The sequence below is a fragment of the Netta rufina genome (assembly GCF_964035555.1).
Source record: "Netta rufina genome assembly, chromosome: 8".
Taxonomy (NCBI): Eukaryota; Metazoa; Chordata; class Aves; order Anseriformes; family Anatidae; genus Netta; species Netta rufina.
In genome coordinates, this window is record NC_140131.1 from 25094679 (window position 1) to 25116281 (window position 21603).

Here is a 21603-nt window from a genome sequence, read left to right on the forward strand (position 1 = left end):
GCTTTTCTGTTGTTGTTTTGGTTTTATAACTTTTAAAAAAAAAAAAAAAAAAAAAAAAAAAACAGAACTGCAGACCTATAATACCTTAATATTCATGTCTTTAACAATGTTTAGGTGTTAGAAGACAGTATCTGGCCTTAGTTTCCCTCTGCTGGATCACAGATGGTTTCCCAGTACCCATTCCTTTCCAAAATGTATGTGTTTCAAACAAAAAGTCATATTTTGCTGTGATTTACTTCATCTGTTTTAGCTGGTATGGCTTCCTCATTTTAATTCAAAATTTAGTTCAAAACTTTGAAGTAATATCTGTTAAAAAAAATAAAAAACTACTCCCCAAAGCACTGTAAACTCATCATTGTTGATGACTATGGGCATCAAGAAGATAGCTATCTCCTCATAGTATTCTTGTTTGTTCGTTTTTCTCCCTAGAAAATTGACTGCCTCTGTTAAGAAGGAAAAATCTGCAGCATATGTAAAAAGACCCTGAAGCTGTTAGTGTTGAGAACCTCTGTAAAGCTAAGAGTCCTCCTTCGGGGAAAAAAGACACATTTGAAGAATAGCATTGCGAATTACAAGGAGCCTCCAGGCATGATGAGGTGATTAGCAAAGTGCAGGCAGGACCACATTCAAGTGAACTCAAGTTCATAACAACATGATTAGCAGTGATGGAAATTTGATTTTAAATTCTGTTGCTGATTAAAATATTTCACCAACTTGTGTGAAGAGCCACAGACAGAAAGAATAAATTTTTACTGAAAGAAATTTCTGCCAAAAACAACCCAACACAGCTTGATAGGTTTTGTCTGTGGACTTTGAACGGCTAAGATTGCAAATCAGATTCTCAGAACTGGGGAACTGGCAATTTACTTTTTATTTTATCAATTTAATATTATATATTTTGAAAAGCACACAGGAATGCTCTAACTCTGATTCAAACAGAATCTAGAAAAAAAAAAAAAACAACACTTCACATTCTCAGGAAAGATTTGAGATCAGGCTCGTCAACATCACCTGCATAACTGAAGAACACTGGTTTCTTTGAGAGGATTCAGAAGATCTGTGCCAAATTGTCTCCACTTGTTCAGAACTCCCACCCTGTTTCCTTTCCCACTAATTTAATTTTGCCCTGTTATATTTTCGTTTATTTCCAGCCTCCCAAACCATATTGTATTGCTTCATTGCAGCAGTTTCTGACCACTGAGATGTCTGTACCACAGCAAAATCATGTTGTTTTTTTTTTTTAATTACCAATTAGTATATGAATAATCAAGACTTTGTAATGAACAGCAGCACTTTAACTTAATCTTGTGTATGAAGAAAAATAATTACTGTCTCTCAGCATTTCTTACGTTTAGTAGTGCCAGCTCTTGTAAAAGATAGAGAATACTGACGTTTTTGGCAATACTGACGATTTTCCAGTAGATGGCAAGCTTTACTGCAAGGAATTTTCCTGCCAAATATCTCAACTGCATGAAAAGGACTTAACCATGGGGTAAAATGCTTGGCACAAATTCCTCTAGTAATTAATGTATCAATGTTTATAAAGAGACAGATAATTACCTCAAGTGTCAGTCAGTGTAAATCAAAGTGATCAGCATTTTGTTTCTATTTTTCTGATGTTACATATAAGTTTTAAGAATCTGTCAGAACAAGTCACTGCTGTAGTGATCCTGAGTGGGTAAGCATGAAAAGGACTCCCCTGCCTACCAGAGCTACTACACAAGGCCTTTCCAGATTATCCTTGTGCAACATTACCAAAAATAAAGCCTCCAAATACATCAAAACACTTATTTCCCATATAACTCTTTCTGTAAATGTAGTAGAAAATATTATTTAATCATTATCTCAAACTGAGCCAGCCTTTTCATCAGACACGATCACACTGCCACATCACATCCTATAGCATGGGTGTGTTCAGCTCCCACATGCTCTGATCTTCCTCTGCTGTTTCCATGCAGCTCCCAATGGCATTAGGTTTCCAATTCCATCCTTCCACATGGCTCCAGAGCTGCAGGAAAGCTGAATGGTGACAGGGGAGGAAGAGACGTACTGCAAATAACTTGTTTAACATAGGTGGGAAAGTAAGTGGAAAAATGAATCCTCTAACTATGAAGACTCCAAGGATTTTCTGAAGCACTTATATGATTTAGAAATATGACTTCTGTCAAAAAATCATGGGGTGCACTGGTAAACTGCATACCCTTTGATAACCACAGTTTGATAAATTACCCTTTGATGATCACCTCTTTAAGGTGTAGTTGTGCTGAATCTTATTACCCCTAACAAAATCTCTTGGTCCTAGTTTTTAAATCACAAGAAGCTAAAACTCAGCAGTGATTACATCTCTGCTAAGCCCATCAGAATCCTCGTATTCATCAATAACTATACACATAATAATAATAAAAAACAAAAAACAACAACAACATGAGAATGGAGATAAAACTCCAAAAATTGTATTGCTTTGCTGTAAGCTTTATGTACAAATCAGACAAAAACATCCCTGAGGAATACTGGTTATATTGTATTGTCTGTTGGCAATTTCTGCATAAGAAACTTGTTTTTATAAAAGCCAGAGATGTTCAACTTAAAATGCTTGTTAAAAAAATCCAGAACAGGTTTACCTTTCTATATTTTTCCCATTGCAGTGTCACCTTGGAGACAAATTGATTGCCTTCACTACTGACTGTGCTTTTAGGGCTTCCTTTTCTTTTCCCTCAATTTTCATCCACTGTTAACATCTCAGTGAAGTATGCAGATTTGTAATCTCTGCTCAAAGCTAATATGTTGCTATCAAAACTGCAAACTGGCAAATTCTTCATTTTCTCTCACATACAGTAATTACAACAAATTGAGATGTTGCATGCATATCATCTCTGGAAACGCAGTAGTAATTAACTGAATTGCTTCTCAAGTCACAGTAGTCCTACTTAAGAAATACTTCAGTGGTTGACCTTACCTCTTGCAGTTTACGTAGTATAATAGTTAGATAATGCTGCAAATTAATCACAGTTAATTTCTTCAAATTTGCAACATATCTTCAAACATGCAATTTTAATTAATTTTAAGTAGACAGACTGAAGAGAAAGCTCTGTGAAGTTGGACAGTCCCAATAAAAATGTGGATTGCAAAAGTTCCATTTGGGTCTTACCCTCTCCACAGCCTGGAGTCAGCATATCCCCAAGTAACGAGATTCCTAAGTGTTGCAGGATGCAGACTGATGATTAACACCATTTCCGTTGGCCCATACCAAACCAGTGAAGCTGTGATTGCAGAGTATTCAGCCCAGGTCAGCAAACCCACCTCAACCACTCAGCATTAGCCATCCTCACTATTATTCAGTATAACTAGCACTCAGTTAAAGGTGGTATACCTGCTTAGCCAAACGTGGACATTCATTTTGTTACGGAGACAATTAATCAGGATTAAAACAATTACACATTTTCATAGCAAAATTCTTTTATTTTACTGGAAAGAACGCCCTTCACTGCTCTCACTCTATTAGTGTTTCTCAGTTGTGTTTCATGAACAATGTTGGTAGCAGCTCACTCTTCCTTGATTGGGAAGTGAGAAAATAGCTATTGTTATTACCTGTTAGTCTTTACAGCAGCAGCAACTATAAGTTGTGTTTAATTGATGCCAGGAGCTCAGCTCCTGGTGGATAAGGGAGATATTTATACCATGTCCACTAAATATTTATGCTATGTCCCCCATGTCATTCCAGCCTCAGAGGCTGAAAGGCTCTCAGAATACTGTTTTGAATCTTAGGTATCTGGGAGATACCTGAGATATGGTGGAAGTGCTACACAGATGTCAAATTAGTAGTATTTATAACTGGGAAGTCAAAACCAACTCAAAGTGTATAATGGTTTGAGTCAGTGATGAGAGACTAAAGCATACCCAAGTCATTTAGCTTTGTTGAACTCCAATACAAAAAAAAACTTTCACTACAAAAGAATCCAAAATGGTATTGTACTGAAAAATGTTGTTCAGTTCCTCATTCTAGTAAAACAAACAAACAAAAACACAAAACAAAACCAACACCACCTGTTTTAAACATATGTAAATGCATTCCATGTTGCTGGTCATCTCTGTTGACAGTCACAAATATTATTGCAACAATATCGTTGTTAGTGTTAAATAACGTATTCCAAGTCCTGGCACTAGAGCCATGGCTGCTGGAAGAGGTGAGAATTCTGCTCATATTTCCAGAACTGTTTTCACTTTACATTTATTAGTCTACCAATATGTGCTGCACATTTACTGGCCCTGTTTTCTTCTCAAAATCCAGCAATTGGAGCTATTAAATTTGAAACAATGTGGTAATAATTGCACCTATTTGACTCTGGTTTACTCCAAATGTGGTAGAAGTCCTCAGGATCTTTTTTGTTTCCTTCCTAGAGTCACTTTGCATGAGAAACGATTCCAGGTGCCTGTCAAATTTCTGCCAAAAGAACTCTACGTGCGCTGCTGGTCACAGGGAGGACACTTGCCATTGTGCAGATGTACCACAGGACACTATGGAGGAACTCTGCAATAAAACCTCTGACCCTTGCTCCTCAAACCCTTGTCTTCAAAATGCTACCTGTTTAAGCTCTCCTGGAAACCTCAGCTTCACTTGTGAGTGCCCCACTGGGTATAATGGGTCTACTTGTGAAAGAGCCGTCAGCGTGTGTGACACAAACCCCTGTGAACATGGAGGCACCTGCCAAAATGGCCTGGCTGGGCCCACCTGCCTTTGTAGCGCAGGTTACACAGGTATGTTCTGTGAAATGGATTTTGATGAATGCATTTCTGAACCATGCCACAACGGAGCTGTGTGCAGGGATGGGGTCGATGAATACTCCTGCTACTGCGTCCCAGGCTATCAAGGCAAGCACTGTGACCTGGAAGTGAATGAATGTGTGTCAGATCCATGCCTGAATGGGGCAACGTGTCTCAACCAGATAGGAAAGTACGATTGTATCTGCCCACTTGGGTATACAGGTGAGTGCCATTTTAAACAATCTTTGTATCATGGAGAATTGCCATACTTGTGTTCTAAGATCTACCACCACACACACCTATTTAGTCATACCTGTATTACCACATTGCCTTCAGTCTCTGCAGCTGTTGGTATATTATGGGTTTTCTTATCACCTATCTTATCACCTGCAACTTGTGATACTAGATGGAGAAAGACTGAAGAAATCTCTCATTTTCCAGAAACTACAGAGCAGTTTCATGAACATCAAGTTGTGTCACAGGTCCAGGTTAACTTTCTTTTAAACAAAATATTCTCAGAACACATGTCCTCAGAGTGCTATACATAGTTTTTAGCTGACAGACAAAACCTATGTTTGGCAGTGATAAAAATTAGATCTACTTTGACTTGGTTGATTTGCTAATCACTACAAAGAGTACTCTTAAATCTAGACAATTGATTTGCAGGAGTCTTTTCCTTTAAAACACTTTTCTTTCATTTTTTCCCTTTTCTGAGGGAAAAATTCAGAAATTTTCAAAACACCCTATTCAAATGTTTTCCTTTATGTACACTCGCTAATAGGCCTCTTTCTCCTCCTCTACTTTACCGAACCTCAAGACCAAAAAAATTAATCTAACACTTTTCCTCAACACCAATTCTCAGGATGGCTATGCCTTTCTGGTTTAATTCTGCAAATTTTTCTAAGCTGTATACCCTACTGATGTCATATAATATAACTGTTTTTTTCCCTTTTATTATTTTTCTGATCCACTCCATGATTCAGTCTGGCTGAGGCCACAGTTAAATTTCTTTTGCTGTGGCAAAAAGAATACTTTCCAAAACTCATTCCTGGCTTCTTTTCTGGGAAACAAAAGACCAATATTCCAGTGGTTTCCAGGCATTCAAAAGAGTGTCTCTCCCTCTGTAGGGCATGTAGGTTGGTTATTTCATAATAGCCACATAGGTTGGTTATTTCATAAAATATTAGAAATTACAGCTGGACGTTCTAGAAGAACATACATGTACATTTGTCAAGAATGGAGATAAACTGTTCATATCATCAAGAGAAAATATCCTTACGCTCAATTCTTATTCTGCAGGTTTTTAGCAGTTCAAAGTTGACAGCATTGTACTTCACCATATACTGGCCTTCCAGTTGAATTGGAAGGTTTAGTATCAATGCAAATTATAAATTCTGATACAAAAAAAAAAAAGAGTAAGTGTAGTATAAAAGCCACAAAAGAAACATTTTCAGAACCAGGAAAGGGTAAGACAACAAGGACTAAGGAAAAAAATGTATCCTGCTGACAGGAAAAAAAAAAAAAAAAAAAAAAAAAAAAAAGACATTTTACAGCCAAGTTTTTACCTTTCCAAGCAGAAACGATAAAATCAAAAACATGCCACTGCATCTGCAAAAGCCATCCTCCCCCTGCCTACAGGCCATGCATATTCTGAACTCACTGCTTAGCCTGTGTAAACTTAACTTTGACTAACCTTGTTGGCTTCCTTTCCTCTGTCCAACCAGAAATAGAGGATTCACGTGGAACTAGAACATTACCTAAGTTATATAGTAGGAAAAGTACTATCAGGTTCCAAAACTACCCATGTTTTGATAAATTTCCATTTCATCTGGACCCATTTTAAAGAAAAATCACACCCATACCTTGTCTACTTTCTCTACTGGAGAACATATAATGGCTGTAGGAGACAGTTCCCTTCAAATTTCAAAGCTGTATTCAGGGACAGGACAGAAAGAGAGAGCACATTGAATCATTAAAAAGAGAAAAGGGGATGCATTTTAGTGATAGATTGCCAGTCAGGTAAGCAAAGAAAAAAGCATCTTACAGCACAAGAAGGGAAAAAAATAACAGCTATTGCTTCAAGTGATTCAAATGAATAAGAGATGTGGTTTACAGCTCCATCCCAAAATCCCCATGCAGGAGGGGAAGTCAGAGGTAAAAAGCAGCTTTCCAGTGTCTGACGCAGCTCTTGTTGGAAGCCAGCCCTCAGTTAACGTCCCTCATGAGCAGGGGGAATGTTGTTTGAAGGAAGCTTGTTACCTTCCTGCCACCCCGCTGCTAGCAGTGGGTGTCCGAGCCCGGGCCAAGCGAGGGGAAAACTACACAACCCGGGGAAAGCTGAAGAGCAGAAGGAAGGAAAAGCCTATTAACAAGCAGCATGGCTACTCTGCAATGATCAGACTCAGCCCAGACCTCCTGTGGTATTCAGGAAACTGTATTTGTTTAACCTGCGCTGTCAGTAAGGTCCAGGCCTGGATCTGTAGCTCACAAACTCAGCTTGAAAGACAGAATATACACCTTAGAGGCAGAGGGAGAAAACATAATAAAATAATAAAGCCCAGACAAAGAGAAATGAAGATTTAGATCAACACAAACTGCTGGAGGGAGCTCACCCTGCTGGAGTCACCCTGCTTTTATCATGCAGTTCTGCTGTTTTCCAGGCAGATGCTGTTTGGTCTCACCAAAAAATAAGCAGCAACACTCGGAGTGCTCTGCACTCAGCACAAGCAGAGTTAAGAAATGAAGGAGCCAATGAAGGAAAAGAAGCCTAAAACAAAGCAGAAGGGGCTGCAGAGCTTTAATGTACAGCTCTGATACTGCTCCCAGCAGTAGAGACTAATCATCATAATTCTGTAAAGGAGTAGCTGGCTGTTCCTTCAGCAGTAAAACACCAGCTTTTAAAGGCTACTTAACCAAATGATTTATCAGAAGCATTCTTTTTTGTTGTTTTCTGCACCTTGCTGTGAGTTGTGCTAAATGCACAAGCCAGGGGGATTACTGGATGAAAGCCCTGAGGTGTCCCCACTGGTAATAAAAGTCCTCATTTACTCTGTCGGGGGATCTTGCCAACCATTATTATCCTGGCCTGACACCATGAATTACTGTGGGAAGTCATCCAGCCTCATCTCATTTCCCTAAGATGTTAAAAAGGTTACATCTCCTGATATGGAGGTAGAGAATGCACAGTAAATCTGCAGCAGTAATGTTAACCAAATGCTTGAGTTACTGGCTGCAGTTGCTACTTGTTTCATGGGCTATGACTGCTATTTTGTATGATTGGTATGCTGCAGTACTTCTCAAAATAGCTGAGAAATGTCACACATAATTCTTACACAAATGGAAGAGGTTAGAACGCACTGAGAGCCAAAGACTGGAAAATTTAGCATGAAATTTGCAGTTTCTATGATAATGCTCTGCATGTGTGAAATTATTTACAAGACATGTGTCACGCAGCTGTTAAATAATGAAGCTCAACTGCCTCACCGAAGTTTTGCTGGCTACCTTAATCAAATGCATTTTTTTCTTCCATTGGCCTAATTGCACTTGCTTTTAATTCACCCCAGCAGGGCCCAGTGCCACAGCCTGTTAGCTACCCACAGCTAGGTACGATAATTACCTTGCTGGGCTCAGCTGAAGCCAGTCCTCCACTGCCAGAGAACAGCTTAGTAGGAACTACCAGGGGCAAGGGGCAGTTCCTAAAACCAGTCTGACTCCAAGACAACAGCAGGCCTTTTACACAGGGAAAATCATTTCAGCATCAGATGAAATAGGTACAGTGGGCGAGATCCATTCTTTGTGCAATACCTTTTACTATGATGTAACTGTGATGAATTCTGTACAATATAAGGAAATTATTACCTGATGAATCTTAGTTCTCACACAGAATCCTTATCAGTACCGTAGATGCCATTTAGAGTAGATACATCATAAGTCTTAGGCACTAAGATGAAAAATCCCACAGACTTCAGGTACCCAGATGTCAAACTACCAGGCACAGAAATGTCTATTCCATGAACTAGTCATAGGTATAAATTGTTGTATTGAAATTCAAAATAGGTGCTATGCCAAAGCTCTATCAAAATCACCAAGTGGCAAAAGCTGCTGCTGAATCAAAGCGTTACTGCTGCTGTCCTCATGCCTGCCTTTCCACTCAGCCTCTTCGTGCTTCTGCCTCCACCTCACACCATCTGCCTGCCCAGAAGTGGGGCAGCAGTCCCTGCCCTGGTGCCCTGCCTGTGCTCCTCCTCCCTTCTTTCATCAGCAGCACTCCTGTGCCTCCTCAGTGAAGCACCGAAGTGGGTCAATACAGGTCTGTACTCAGAGAAAGGATGAGGGAGTCCCCTTGCCCTCCCCACAGAGGCACTGCAGCCTCTACCATGGGGTGAGGTACCTCAAGTACACGCTTCCCTTCCCAGCGAGCTCGTGGTAGTGTTGCACCAGTAGCAAATGGCACTGTCCAGCCAACAGTGATTGTCTGCTGCTTCCTGCAGTGCTGTGCACAAGTGCTGAACAGGACTTATTTGAAAAGCAAGTGGTAAAAGTAATAATAATCTTAGTTCTTCAAAGAAACCAAAGAAGTTACAAATATCCCTTCTCAGTCTTTCAACTCAGTGCACTCTTGGGGCTTGGTTTATGCTGAAACTGCCTGCACAAGGAGGGAATGCCTCTGCTCTTAATGGCTTAGCCCCACGCAGTAACAGCGGAAGGGCTTGGTGGCGCCTTACCCCCCCTTTCTGGCATATGATATTTGGCATACAGCATATTCATGACAGAATGTTAGGCTGAGGTGCAAATACAGATCTAATCTTTTCATCTTGCTTCCTCACATCTAAGAAAATCTGACAGCAGACTCACTAAAGGCTAGGGAGGAATTCCCCCTGTTTGCATGGCATATCACATTGGCTAGATGCATTATAAAGAGAGAAGTTTTCTTCTGAGGCAGCATTGCCGAAGGCAGGTTACTGGGCTTGATAGATTAAAGACGTGAACCAAAACAACAACGCTATAGTCTCATGTTAATCATCAGGCTGTTCTCAGGCCTGTAGTCTTAAATTTGGTTGAACTGAGGATCAGTTGAGCAGGGCTTGTTTTGTCACATGATTTTTAGTGTTCACAGTAAGCTGTTAACAAGCTCTGGCAGATTTACGGTCACTAGACATACTTCTGCAAACACATTGTTTACAATTACAGTGAATTCACAGGGCAATGACCACAGAGGGACTGCTCACTATGTCTGGATGTAATGTACATTACCATAAAGCTATAAGGGATCATTCCTGTGCTGGGATCTCACATAGGCTCCCACTGAAAGCCATGGCTAGCCAGATCCACAAGCCAGAAGCCCAGGACCAGTGACTTTACCCACTGAATGTTTTATATGCAGAGGAAGCTGTAAGAATATATTCTCTAAGTTCACAGTAATAATGTTTCATAACTACTAGAAAGATGAAAAAGTGCATGTATTTTAATGAGATTTAAGATTAAATACAATTAAAGTTATGAGCTAACATCTTCAAATAATATGGATTATGGATTTTTATTCTTTTTTATTATTTTTAACAAGGGTGCTACATTCAAAAGGGTCAAAATAAATTAGTGATCAAGGAACAGTGCCAGATATTAGTAATGTCTAAAAAAAGTTAGTGTTTTCTGAAAAATGCTCTTAGAAGGCACGAATTTCACAGCAGGACGGAGCTGGATAAGCAGCATAAAGAATTACAGGTGAGCTCCTAAACAGACTACTAAGATAATACCAATAATTACAATGTGGCCATTCCCATCTTTTGAAAGCCTGTGCCATCTTGGACTGCAAATTTCACCTAAAAATAAAGATAAAATAAAAAATACCTGCAAAATCTTCTTCTGCTGCAGATTCTCTCTCAAGTAAGAAATGTCCCTGAAAACTTCTTACAGTCCTATTGCTGCTTTGGTTAGCCAAACCAAGACAGTGAAATCTGCTTAAAAGTGGCTTCTAAATTAAAATTTGCCAGCCTGTTTTGTGGCTGATACCTTAGCTGGTAAAACAAGTTGATTTGGCAGATATTTTCTTTTTTAATAAATCACTGTTTCTTACCCAAAGTAAGAAATAATTAAACATACAGTACCCTGGAATAATCAGAGCAGGAGCTGCTAGGTATAATGAAATCTTTTTTAGAGTCTCCTAGACTGGATTAGAGACAAGAAAAGGGACTGTGTACGTAACTTGCCAACTATCAAGCATAGCTGAGAAGTACCATTAGAATGGATGGAGCTTCATCAGTTACCTCTGAAGAGCAGCTTCGAGAGTCTGACCTGTTGCGAGCACAGCATCGTAGACTAGTTTAGTTACACATTGCTAAATCTTTAAACAAACAGACGTAACTAAGCAGCAAAAGAGAGGGAAACCGACAGCTTCCCAATGGATTCAATTAACTGTGCAGCTTTAAATGGGCTCTTCTGAGGTCATTAAATTACTAATCACGTCTGTATTATATAAATACGATGGTGGCACACTTTGAGTAATCTGAAAGCTAGTTCATTCTGCTCCAGTGGTCAAGCTGACAAAAAAGTTGTTGTACCTACTGTCATGAATAACACCCGAGCTCTTTGGTGAAGCCTCCCAAGCCTTAACAGCAAGCATCTCGCTAAGTGCGGGGCTTGCCTGCTTTCTTTGCCTCCGCAGGTAAGAACTGCGAGCTGGAGATCGACGAGTGCCTGTCGCAGCCCTGCCTGAACGGCGCGACCTGTCGCGATGCCCCGGGCGCCTTCTCCTGCTCCTGCGCTCCGGGCTTCCAGGGCCACCTCTGCCAGCACGACGTGGACGAGTGCGCCAGCCTGCCCTGCCGGCACGGGGGGCGCTGCCACGACCGAGCCGCAGGGTGAGTCCGGGGCCGGCCCGGGGCTCTCCCGGGTCCCTCCCGCTCCGACCGGGGCCGTCCCGGTCCGCCCGGGTGCGCGTCGGAGGCGGGCGCGCAGCGGGAGCGCAGCGAAGCGCGCAGCAGCTCTTGCCTCCAAACCACCCGCAACTCTCAGGGTAACCACAGGGAAGGTAGGGAGGCTGAAAAGTTCCTCCACCCGATGTTAAAAGCTCTATGCATTGGTCCAAGCGCAGCCTGGTAGACGGAGCTCTTGCGTTCACTCACTAGCATCGACTCTGCATGCTCAGCGTGAGATTTTAGAAACTGAAAACGTGTGTAAGCTCAACTTTGTATCACAGAAAAAAAGCTAGAAGTCAGTAAGTGTTATTGATGGAGGCTCTACCCTTTCCAGTGTAAGATTTGTCCTCTATCGTCTGCTTTCCAGTTTTTGCAAATCTGTTTTGAAGATACTCATGTCCCAGAATCAGCCCCAAAGTCACATCAGCAAAAGGCAGGCTTGCCTTGAACAAGAGGGGAAGAGATCCTGTTCTAGGAACGCTAGCAGTGTGGTGACATGACACCAACTTTGTGGAGCTGCTTTGTGGCAGCCCTGAATGACTGATCAGGACAAAAAATTTCCTGTTCTCCAGCATAGCCAAAGCGCAACAGCAGGACAGGGAGGTCACCTTGCTCCGGACTGGTTCACAGCAGAGCCAGCAAGTAACCTGCAAAGCTTTTGAGGATATGCATGTGAGGTGAGCAACTGTGGTGTTCATGCAGGCCAGGCTTAATCACTGTCCTCTTCCTCTGAGCTTTTTGAAGCGGAGGTGCACATAAGAGCAATTTTAATTGGCTTGTAATACTGCAGGACATCTGCAGAACTACTGGAGCTTCTTTACACAATGAAAAGGGTTGGACAACAAAGCAGTTCAAAGCAGAAGGGTAACTAGCCATTTTATGGTATTTTTTTCAGGAGGGGGTATTAAAGGGAGAATTGTAGACTTGAAACAAGTTTTTTTCTTTTCTGACCAACGATGCAGTACAATCAAGACTTGTGTGTTTGCCACCAGCTTTCACAGCATTGCTCAAGGGGACAGGTTTAGCATTTAAAGCTATAAATACAAATACCAAACTAAGTTCCCTCCCAAAATTCAAACCAATTCTTCCAGTGAGGTTTCAGGAATGCTGCAAAGGAGGATTTGACCTTTTCTAAAACCAGTTGCACATCATTAAACATTTATATTGTTTGGCAAGATTCCCCCACAATTTCAATTGTGCAACAGCCAGTATATCATTTTAATATAAAATAAAGCAAAATAATTAAATATATTTTTGTTTCTTATAATTACTAAAAAGGTCATCTGAGCATGTGCATTTATCAGTTGTTTTACAAAAGTCCGTCTTTGCTTATGACATGTACAAGTTGACCTTAATTCCTACACTTAGGCCATAAGATACATGTATTTTATAATAATTAGGTAATTTTTTAAAAGTTCAGACAATAGAGATTACTTTCACTTTGTTCAGCATTTCTTATATTTGTGTTTATACATTAGTTTGTTTACTTCTAAACCCATAGCAGTAGCATTGCTGTCAAAAGGAAGCTATCTGTACTGAACTGTAACTATCGGAACTGCACGAGCAATTGACATCTCTGTATTGAAACCCAACAACAACAGTGTTTTCCAACAAAGAGAAATTATCACTTAATGGTATTTTAGGATCAATTACAATCTTATTTTTTGGTCATTTTTAAAAGAAAGGGATAACTCACTTTCTCTCCCGTTTTCATTTTGTGAATAATATTAAGCCTACAAAAATTGCATTGGAAAGGGCAGAAATATTTTTGAAATTAAAAAAGAAGAAAAAAGTCAATAATTCTAGAAAAAAATGATCTGTCAAAACCTATTTGAATTCACAAGCAGTCCCCTCCTGGGCCAAGCCACCTATTTCAGGAAAATGCTTGACCTTCATTCCTGGTTTCTGGGTTTTCTCCTGTAACACTGGAGGACGTCTCAGGCCCGGACTCTGCCGTGTGAGCTGTTAGCTGAGGCAGCACAGCAGGTCTGTGCCCCTTTGGGATCAAAGCTCAGGTCTGCTGACTTCCAGCTAGACTGAATATTTTATTCTGTGTTGCAGGTACAGCTGCAACTGTACTGGTACTGGATTTATGGGCCTGCACTGCGAGACCCTAATTCCCTTATGTTGGTCACAACCCTGCTACAATAACGCCACTTGCGAGGACAGCGCTGACGGTTACACGTGCCACTGCTGGCCAGGTAAGCTCCAAGTTCTCCTATAAACATCCTCTCTCCTTTTGTACTAGACAAGTCATCATCATTTGCTGATACAAAACTTGAAATTGTGTGGCCTTAAAAATGCTCTAGGACCTTGGTGCTAGATGGAATTCATTCCCCATTATGAGGCAGAGCGCTGTGGGTATATTGCTCACTTTCCCCAGCTAAGGACTGGTTTCCTACACAGCAGAAATGAGGAGAGGAAAAAAAAAAAAAACAACAACAACAACAACAAAAACACTCTCTTCTTCAGAGCAAGGACCAGTATCACCAAGTCAAAACAGGGGACTCAGCTGGAGCTGGGATCCACCTCCCAGTTTGATGTGTAATCCATCAGTCCACATGGTACACACATCACTGCTGTGGCTGACCTTCTTTTACTCTTCACTAAATGGACATTTAAATCAGTCTTAAAAACATACTTTTCAGTGCAAAATATTAGTTGTCTGTTCATAGATAAAAATCAAACTAGGCATTACATTGGCAAAGTACTTCATATCACCGATGCATGCTCATATGTCTTGTAGCGTGAGGTGAAAACACACTGGGCTGTGTTTTTTTGTTGTTTTGTTTGTTTGTTTTTGTTTTGTTTTGGTGTTTTCCTCTACCAGCAAGGCTTGGTTTGGGAAAGTGCTCCCGCACACCAGTGGGAACACAGGCACTAAGCTCTCCAAGAGACTTTGCAAATCTTTCAGCACGTGAATGAACTACAAAGACCAACTCCCTGCACTCCCATCTTTGGGAGCCGGTGCAGAAGACAAGGAAAGCTTTGCACAACCAGAGAGCAGCACAGCACAGCGCTCCATTACTCACACAGGTGTCCATGTTACTTCCTAAAAAGAAGCCAAGTCCATACAGCACAGCAAAGCTCAGCTAGCTTACACAGAACAGCCATAGCAACATGCAGCTACTGAGCTTCAAGAGGCACTTTTAGCACATGACAGACTCTGAACCCAAGCGCATCGCAGCATATACTCACAATAACACTTTCAGGTCAGGAATGAATTGGCAGGCCAACAATTAAACCCCTTCTTCCGCTTGTTCTTCCCAGGCTATACCGGTGCCCGCTGCGAGACCGACATCAGCGAGTGCAGCAGCAACCCGTGCCCAGCCAAGGCACAGTGCGTGGAGCGCTCATGGGCGTACTGGTACGGCAGCATCCCCACGCTGCCCTCCCACTTCAGCTACGACGAGGCAGAGGGCTACGTCTGTAGCTGTAAACCGGGATTTACCGGTAAGGATCTTTTGGTAAACGTAGGAAGTAACGTCCTGCAGTGTTCCGTGGTATAGGCGTGCTGTAAATCAATCTGTAAAGTAAGTTTGGGGTGTTAAGGCGTCATAGTGCAGAGGGTCCCTCTGGTGGTCACGATACACATGTTCCGGTCGTAATTTGGGATGGAGGGTTTGTTGCACAAGTTGTGAAGCTGGCAAGAGAGCAGCAGGCTCCAGAGATGACCCCCAAGCCAAGTCCATACAGCAAGAGAGATGCAGTCTCTCCCACAGTCCTGCCTGCTAAGCCTCATTATTCAGTCACATTTGCTTGAATTATACCATAAATATCATAAACTTGTGTTAGCAGGTGTTTCATCATGAGTTTGAAATGCACAGCATACAGGTATTGTATTATTATTATTATTATTATTAATAATAATAATAATAATAATAATAGAGTGTCTTCATGAAGCAGCCATGAAGTACAACTCCCAGTCTTTCGGCATTTGTCTCTACACTACTCCTGTACTTCTACACAGTAGCACTGGGGACTGCCAGGAGCACTCCTCCGTGTGAGCATAATACCAGATTTATAAAAGATGTTGCAATCTAACGTGTTGGTGATGTTCCACAGCTTAAATGAAAAAAAAAAAAAAAACACTCTGTAAACACTCTGTATGCACCTATGTTCTTAGGAAGAGAAAAAAAAAAATAAATAAAAAAATTGCAGACAATCATAATCCTAAAAAGACGTGCTAAGTTTTGTGTTTTGTGTTTAACATACCCTGTATTATTTTGCACAGACACTAACAAGCTGGCTTTGGATTGCATGGTTCTGGGTGTAGAGTCTCCATTCTGTTATTCCTTCTGAAGAGAACATAATTAGTAGCTAGATTAAATTAACCAGTCCACTTTCTCATTCCATTCATCTCCTGCACAGCTGCTAAACTTCCCCTGTGTCTCCCACCGGGCTGCATGACTGATCTCTGCAACTTAACAGATACAAAAGCATACAGAGAGTACAACTTGTGCTCTGAATTCCCAATTGATTTTTCTTCAAAGGTGCGGTGAGACCTGTTTGCTTTTGTTCTGCTCCGTCCCCGTAACTGTCCTTCCCTATCCTGTCACTAAGCGTTGCTGTTGTACTTTTGTTCTGCCTAAGAGAGCATAACATCAGGCTTCTGCTCAGGCTTGTTATGTCCTCTGGTTATGACCCTTACCTCTTCCAACTTCTCTTCAAATGCTACTTCTTTCTCTTTGCTTCCTTCTAGCAGTGTCCAGCTGTCAGGTTTCTTTTCCTTCCCCTCTTGCTCTATTTTAAAACCTCCTATGCTCTGCATGACGACTCAGAAGGTGGTTCCTTGTTTAGTCATCACCATTCTTTATCCTCCCACTTCTTCTATTGCCTACACCTGCCTTGTTTGCCTGATTTGGGTCAGGATTCTGCTGGTTTTAGTCACACAGGGGGGCTCCCTTACTCCCCCAGGGGTCAGTGGACCCATGTGCAGGCATACTCTAAATGATTGAGATCGGTGATCTAATGAAAAAAAAAGTGTCAGAATCTATTAAATCTATTAATCTTAAATCATTTTTTTTTTTTCACTAGATAGCTTCTAAATAAAATTCAAAGCTCTCCAGAGATAGCATGGCTGACAATTCTAAGAGACTCTGCAATTCCTACTAATATATGCAAATAACTTTACATAAAGCCTTTATATAAGTTCAGTTATCTGGATACCTGCTGGATGCTATATATAAATGTCATTAGCAAAAACAAACAAACAAAAAACACACACAAAACAACCCCTCCCTCCCTCCCAGAAAATAAATAAATAAATAAAACAGTAAAAAAACAAACAAACAATTTTTAGCAAACAGTGTGCTTAGACAGCTGGAAGCAAGAAGAATCACCTTTAACAGGGATGGTTGTAAAAGCTGCTGGTGAAATGCCTTTCAGCCATGGGATGCAAACTAATGTCAGGACAAGGTTAATCTTGCCACTCTTGTCAGCTCATTCGCTGCCTGTGTTTTTCAGTCTAAATTTTAAATTGTTTTCTTCCTGGCCTGTGTGAAAAGCAGGGTACTCAGGTAACTTGCATATTTGTAGAGAAAACAGCAGCATTGCTCTAACTGGCAGCGAGCATCCCTGGGGTCCTAGGCTGTGCTCTAACAGCTGAAGGAGACCTGGCTGGTGCAGATTGAGCTAATGTGAGGAAACTGATTTGCATGGGAATAACACCATTGCTAAAGGTTGGGAATTCAGCAATGGCCTTAGGTACAATACATCCAGCCTCCCCAGTCCTCCTAGTAGCACTGATCATTTCTCTCTGGCCTTTCTCCTTCCCCCACGTAATCTGGGAATGGAAAGTGCTCAAAAGGAGCCCCAGCCTCCTCGCATGTCAGAAGAGCTGAAGGCATGTCCTACAAGAAGAGGCTGAGGAAACTGTTTATGAAATTTGATTCTAAATAATAAAAAGTAGTAATCCTGGTGTGGCAAATTTATCCTAGCCGGGATTTTTTTGAGTTCATTAGATAGATGCCTTATCCCACATCAAAGACAGAAAATTCTTGAGGCGCTTCTACAAAGGGTTAAACTTCTCCAGCTCCCTTCTAAGTCAAAGGGCCTGGGGATACTCAGATTTCAAGAGGTTTCAGTACTTCTGCAGTAGCAAGCCCTAGATTTTTGATATTACCTTGGTCTGCTGGCCCCCAAGCACAAAAGTACTTTTAATAGACTGCGCTTTCTTTTAAAGGTCTTGTGATTTGTTACTGCTAGCTGAAGGCAGCAGTTATCCTAGAACTTTATCCTTTCATATCGCGGATATATTGTATTGCTCTAGCACTGCACGTTTTTTAAACAGAGTGTGATTTGAAAGGTTCAGCTTCTCACTTTCCTCATGAAAACACGTGGGAAAGGAGGAAAGCAGAGCTATGGCTTTGGTAGTGACTCATTTCACCAGGTTGTAATAAACTTAACACCATGTCAGAATTAAAGACTCCCTGAACCTGCAAGCTCTGTCAAGTGACACATTCCAGTGCTGAGCTGAGCCCGAGGAGAGGTGAGTGTGCGAGGCAGGTGGTCCTGCTCCCTGCGCCCTGACAGTGGGACAGTGCCACCAACAGGGCTGAAGATCATCCCTTTGGCTTCAGCAGGAGTATCAGAGGAGCAGAGCCCACTAACTCCTTTGTAGGCAGGGTGCCTGCTGCCTGCCAACATGCAAACGAGCACTGGCTGATGAGGACCTTACCGCTTCTGGTGTCTGGTTATCTGCCGTGTGCCAGCTGCGCCACCAGCACTGCTGCTTGCTTTGGCGTGAGGAGTTCCCGAGCATTTCTTTGCCCTTTTTGTTTGTTTGTCTCGTTTCCTGTTTTTCCCTTTTAAATCTCCTTGGCCCCTTTCCCAGTCTGTTGGACTGCTGCAAGAGAAAATGATACGATCAGACTGGTGTCGTATGTGTGTTGAATTTCTGGCATATGCATGGGGGAAAGAAACTGTCTCCTGGAGCCAGAAGATGAGGCAGATAAATGGCCAGTATGGGAGAGTACTGAGCACTCAGCTAACTAAAGAGAACCTCAACTCAAATACTGAACTGTGAACATCGTGGGACCAGTGCTTAAAAACTGATTCATTTGGACTCTCGTTTTGCACTTCAGCCAGGATGAAAGAAACACAGGCACACAAAGCATTGGGCTTCCATTTTTCTGCACATCTTTAGATGCTGCTACAGGCAGACCAATTGGCAGATGTCGTGGCAGACTGTCTCCGCCAGCCATAGCTCTCTCCTCTAGCCTCCTTTTTGTGTGTGACAGTACTATACAGAACATAAATATTATTTACTAACAACGGGTAGGATGCTAGGTACATTGTTGCTAACGTGGGAAGCTTAAACACACACATATATGTAAGGTTTCTTTTTTTTTTAAAAAAAGATCCCATTCTGAACCATTAGTACAACCATCACAGAGCTGCCAACTATCTTAGATGTATAAAATGATGTGAGTCTTACATAAATGAAATCAGACGAATAGCAGAGTTCTCATCTAGTCCCCAAATTCCAAAATTTTTATTTCCTCATCTGTCCTTCAGCTGTTCACACCACAGCAGTCAATCTTTCCTCTATCACAGCAGGTTAATTAACTTAATTTGATGGGCCATCATCACAGTTTAAAAGGTTGTTTTATCTTGATTCTGAAGACTTATAAGACAAGGCTATTCAAGGGGCATTCACCTGCTTTCCTTTTCTTTGCCCAAGGAAGGGATCAGGAGAAAAAAGGAGATACAGAGAAAAAACATGACGTTTTTCATTGCAGGCAGACAAAAGAAGAGAGAAGCTGGGCTGGCTTGAGCTGGTAGGCTTTTTCTGCTCCCTTCCCAATCCTCTTTTGTGAAAATAATTTTTTAGATCCCTCCTGATATTAAATTCTTCAAGGTCCCAAGGGAAAAGAGGTGGTCCTTCCTGATTATTGTAGCAGTTTATTGTCTCTGGGAGGGCTTTTCTACTGACAAAGGAGGAAAACAGAGAGCTGCACTTTCTCCCGGTCTTTTATAGGCCAAAAATATATAACAACGGGTAGCCAAGCTTGACAAGCTATAGCAAGTTAGGTCAAAGAGACCCATCTGTGCTATGATCAGTATGCCTGGTCATGCCACGTTCCCTTTGTGGCTTGTCAGACAAAGAAATGGCCCAGGAGGTCAAGGTGGCACTTCACTGAAGTGATTGTGAAAATGGCTTGGCAGTGAATTTGACAAAGAAAGCAGTAGGGTAGGTCGACAAGAATGCTGAGGGAGCTTATGGCTGTGCAACCACACATCTTAACAGATGAATGTGGCAGGGTGGATCATGGCAGCACCTAGTTGTTCCAGAGGGAGAAAGAAAGAGATGACGAGCACATGGATTCTGCATAATAATTTCATGATCCTACCTCCAGTCCAAGTTAGGGAGGTGTCCCTGGCACCTCCTACCTTTTCAGTGGGACTCAGGCTGCCCCTGCAGGCAAAGTGAGCATTCAAGTTCAAAACCAAAAGGTCAGGAGGTGCTGCTAGCTTGTGGTTATTCCTATACAATCAAAGGTTTAAAAAGGAAAATGCTGCTACTATCAAGCAGTCATTCAGGGTGAGCTAGTTTAAGGAGAAATGATTATTAAGGAGAAATACAGTAAGGAGAAATACAAGTAAAACATGGAAAACAAACAAAAAGAATTAGAGTTTGATGGATACATAGGTTTCTTACCAGTTTGGAAACTCTAGAGAGGCTGTAAAGGCATATATCTTTTCCCCCCAAACCCAATTCATAATCACTAGAGATAATAATCAACCCTTCACACTGTTAGACTGCTGTGAAAGGATCCCTTAAAAAAATCAGACTCTTCAAGTGGCCTGGTGGCACCGGGAAGTTGTGCAGCGAAACATGGAAAGGTGTTGCCATTTTCTGAACATGGGGAAAAAGTTCCTATTTTCCTAGAGCTATTTCTACAGCACTGCCCTGTCTGTCTGCGTTCACGACATTGTGAAGTGAACTCCTTCATACATTCATGTGTTCAAAACCACAGGGTGCAAGGAGGGGGAGGACCTTGTCTTACTGCTCCCAGCCAGCCCCTGGCAGCTCCAGCACTACAAGACCAGCCTAGCAAGCACTGTACCAACACAGGATGCCCTCAGGGCCTGGCAGGCACTTGCTGCCTGTAAAAACCCTACACACACACACACACACACACACACAAAAAAAAAGACAATTAGCACTTTAAAGTACTTTTTCAATCTCTCCTAAAGCCTCTGATCTTGAAAGAACATTTGGACAGGCTTTAATGATCCTATTCTCTAATACTTTTTAACCTTTCTTCAATCTGCAGCATTCTGGTAAGGAGTTGTTCATGTTGTCATCAGAATTGATTCCTTTTGAGTTTTCCCTCTCCTCCTCTACTTTTGTCATTGAGTTCTTCCATCTCCTCTTTTTTTCTTAGTTTTTGGAACTGTTCAGGATGTTCTCTTTGAATCACAGTGCATGTCCTTTAGCCCTGGCCTGTGCACAACTCCAGGGAAAGAGGCAGACAGCTTTGCAAACGGTTTCAGTATCCAGGAGTGCAGCATACTCGCCAGTTTCTTGCCTGCCTCTTTATTCACTATTCATCAGGCTGTTTTCTTTGCAATAAGCACTAATCACTTCTCATGTGCTTAACTTCCAGACCAAACTCATTATGAACTTAGTGTGATTAGCCTGTCTCTGGATAGCCCCCCTGGAAGGAAAGCTGAGGTTGCACTTGCAGTTTGCACGCTATGCACCATAAAGGATTCATACCTCTTACAACATGGATAGCAGCACTGGAAGTTTGGTTATATCTGAAGAAAGTTATGACTTGTTCTGTATTTACCTCAATATTCTGCAAACTGGATTTAAACTCACTGAAATCAGAACAGTTCATGAACACAAGCAAATCCATATATACCATTACTGTGAAGTACATAAGTATTAGTCCCACTTTAGAAATATGGAAAAAAA

General features: G+C 41.6%; 1 protein-coding gene across 1 annotated transcript in view; it reads left to right on the top strand.

Annotated features, from left to right (window-relative positions):
- Positions 1-21603, top strand: part of CRB1 (crumbs cell polarity complex component 1) — a gene marked incomplete at its 3' end in the record, with an annotated part of 97880 nt that overhangs the window by 24631 nt on the left and 51646 nt on the right. Inside the window, exons 2-5 of the mRNA XM_084291026.1 lie at positions 4399-4983; positions 11423-11618; positions 13737-13876; positions 14946-15128. Coding sequence (XP_084147152.1) covers positions 4399-4983; positions 11423-11618; positions 13737-13876; positions 14946-15128 — 1104 coding nt within the window. The remainder of the gene's footprint in view (positions 1-4398; positions 4984-11422; positions 11619-13736; positions 13877-14945; positions 15129-21603) is intronic.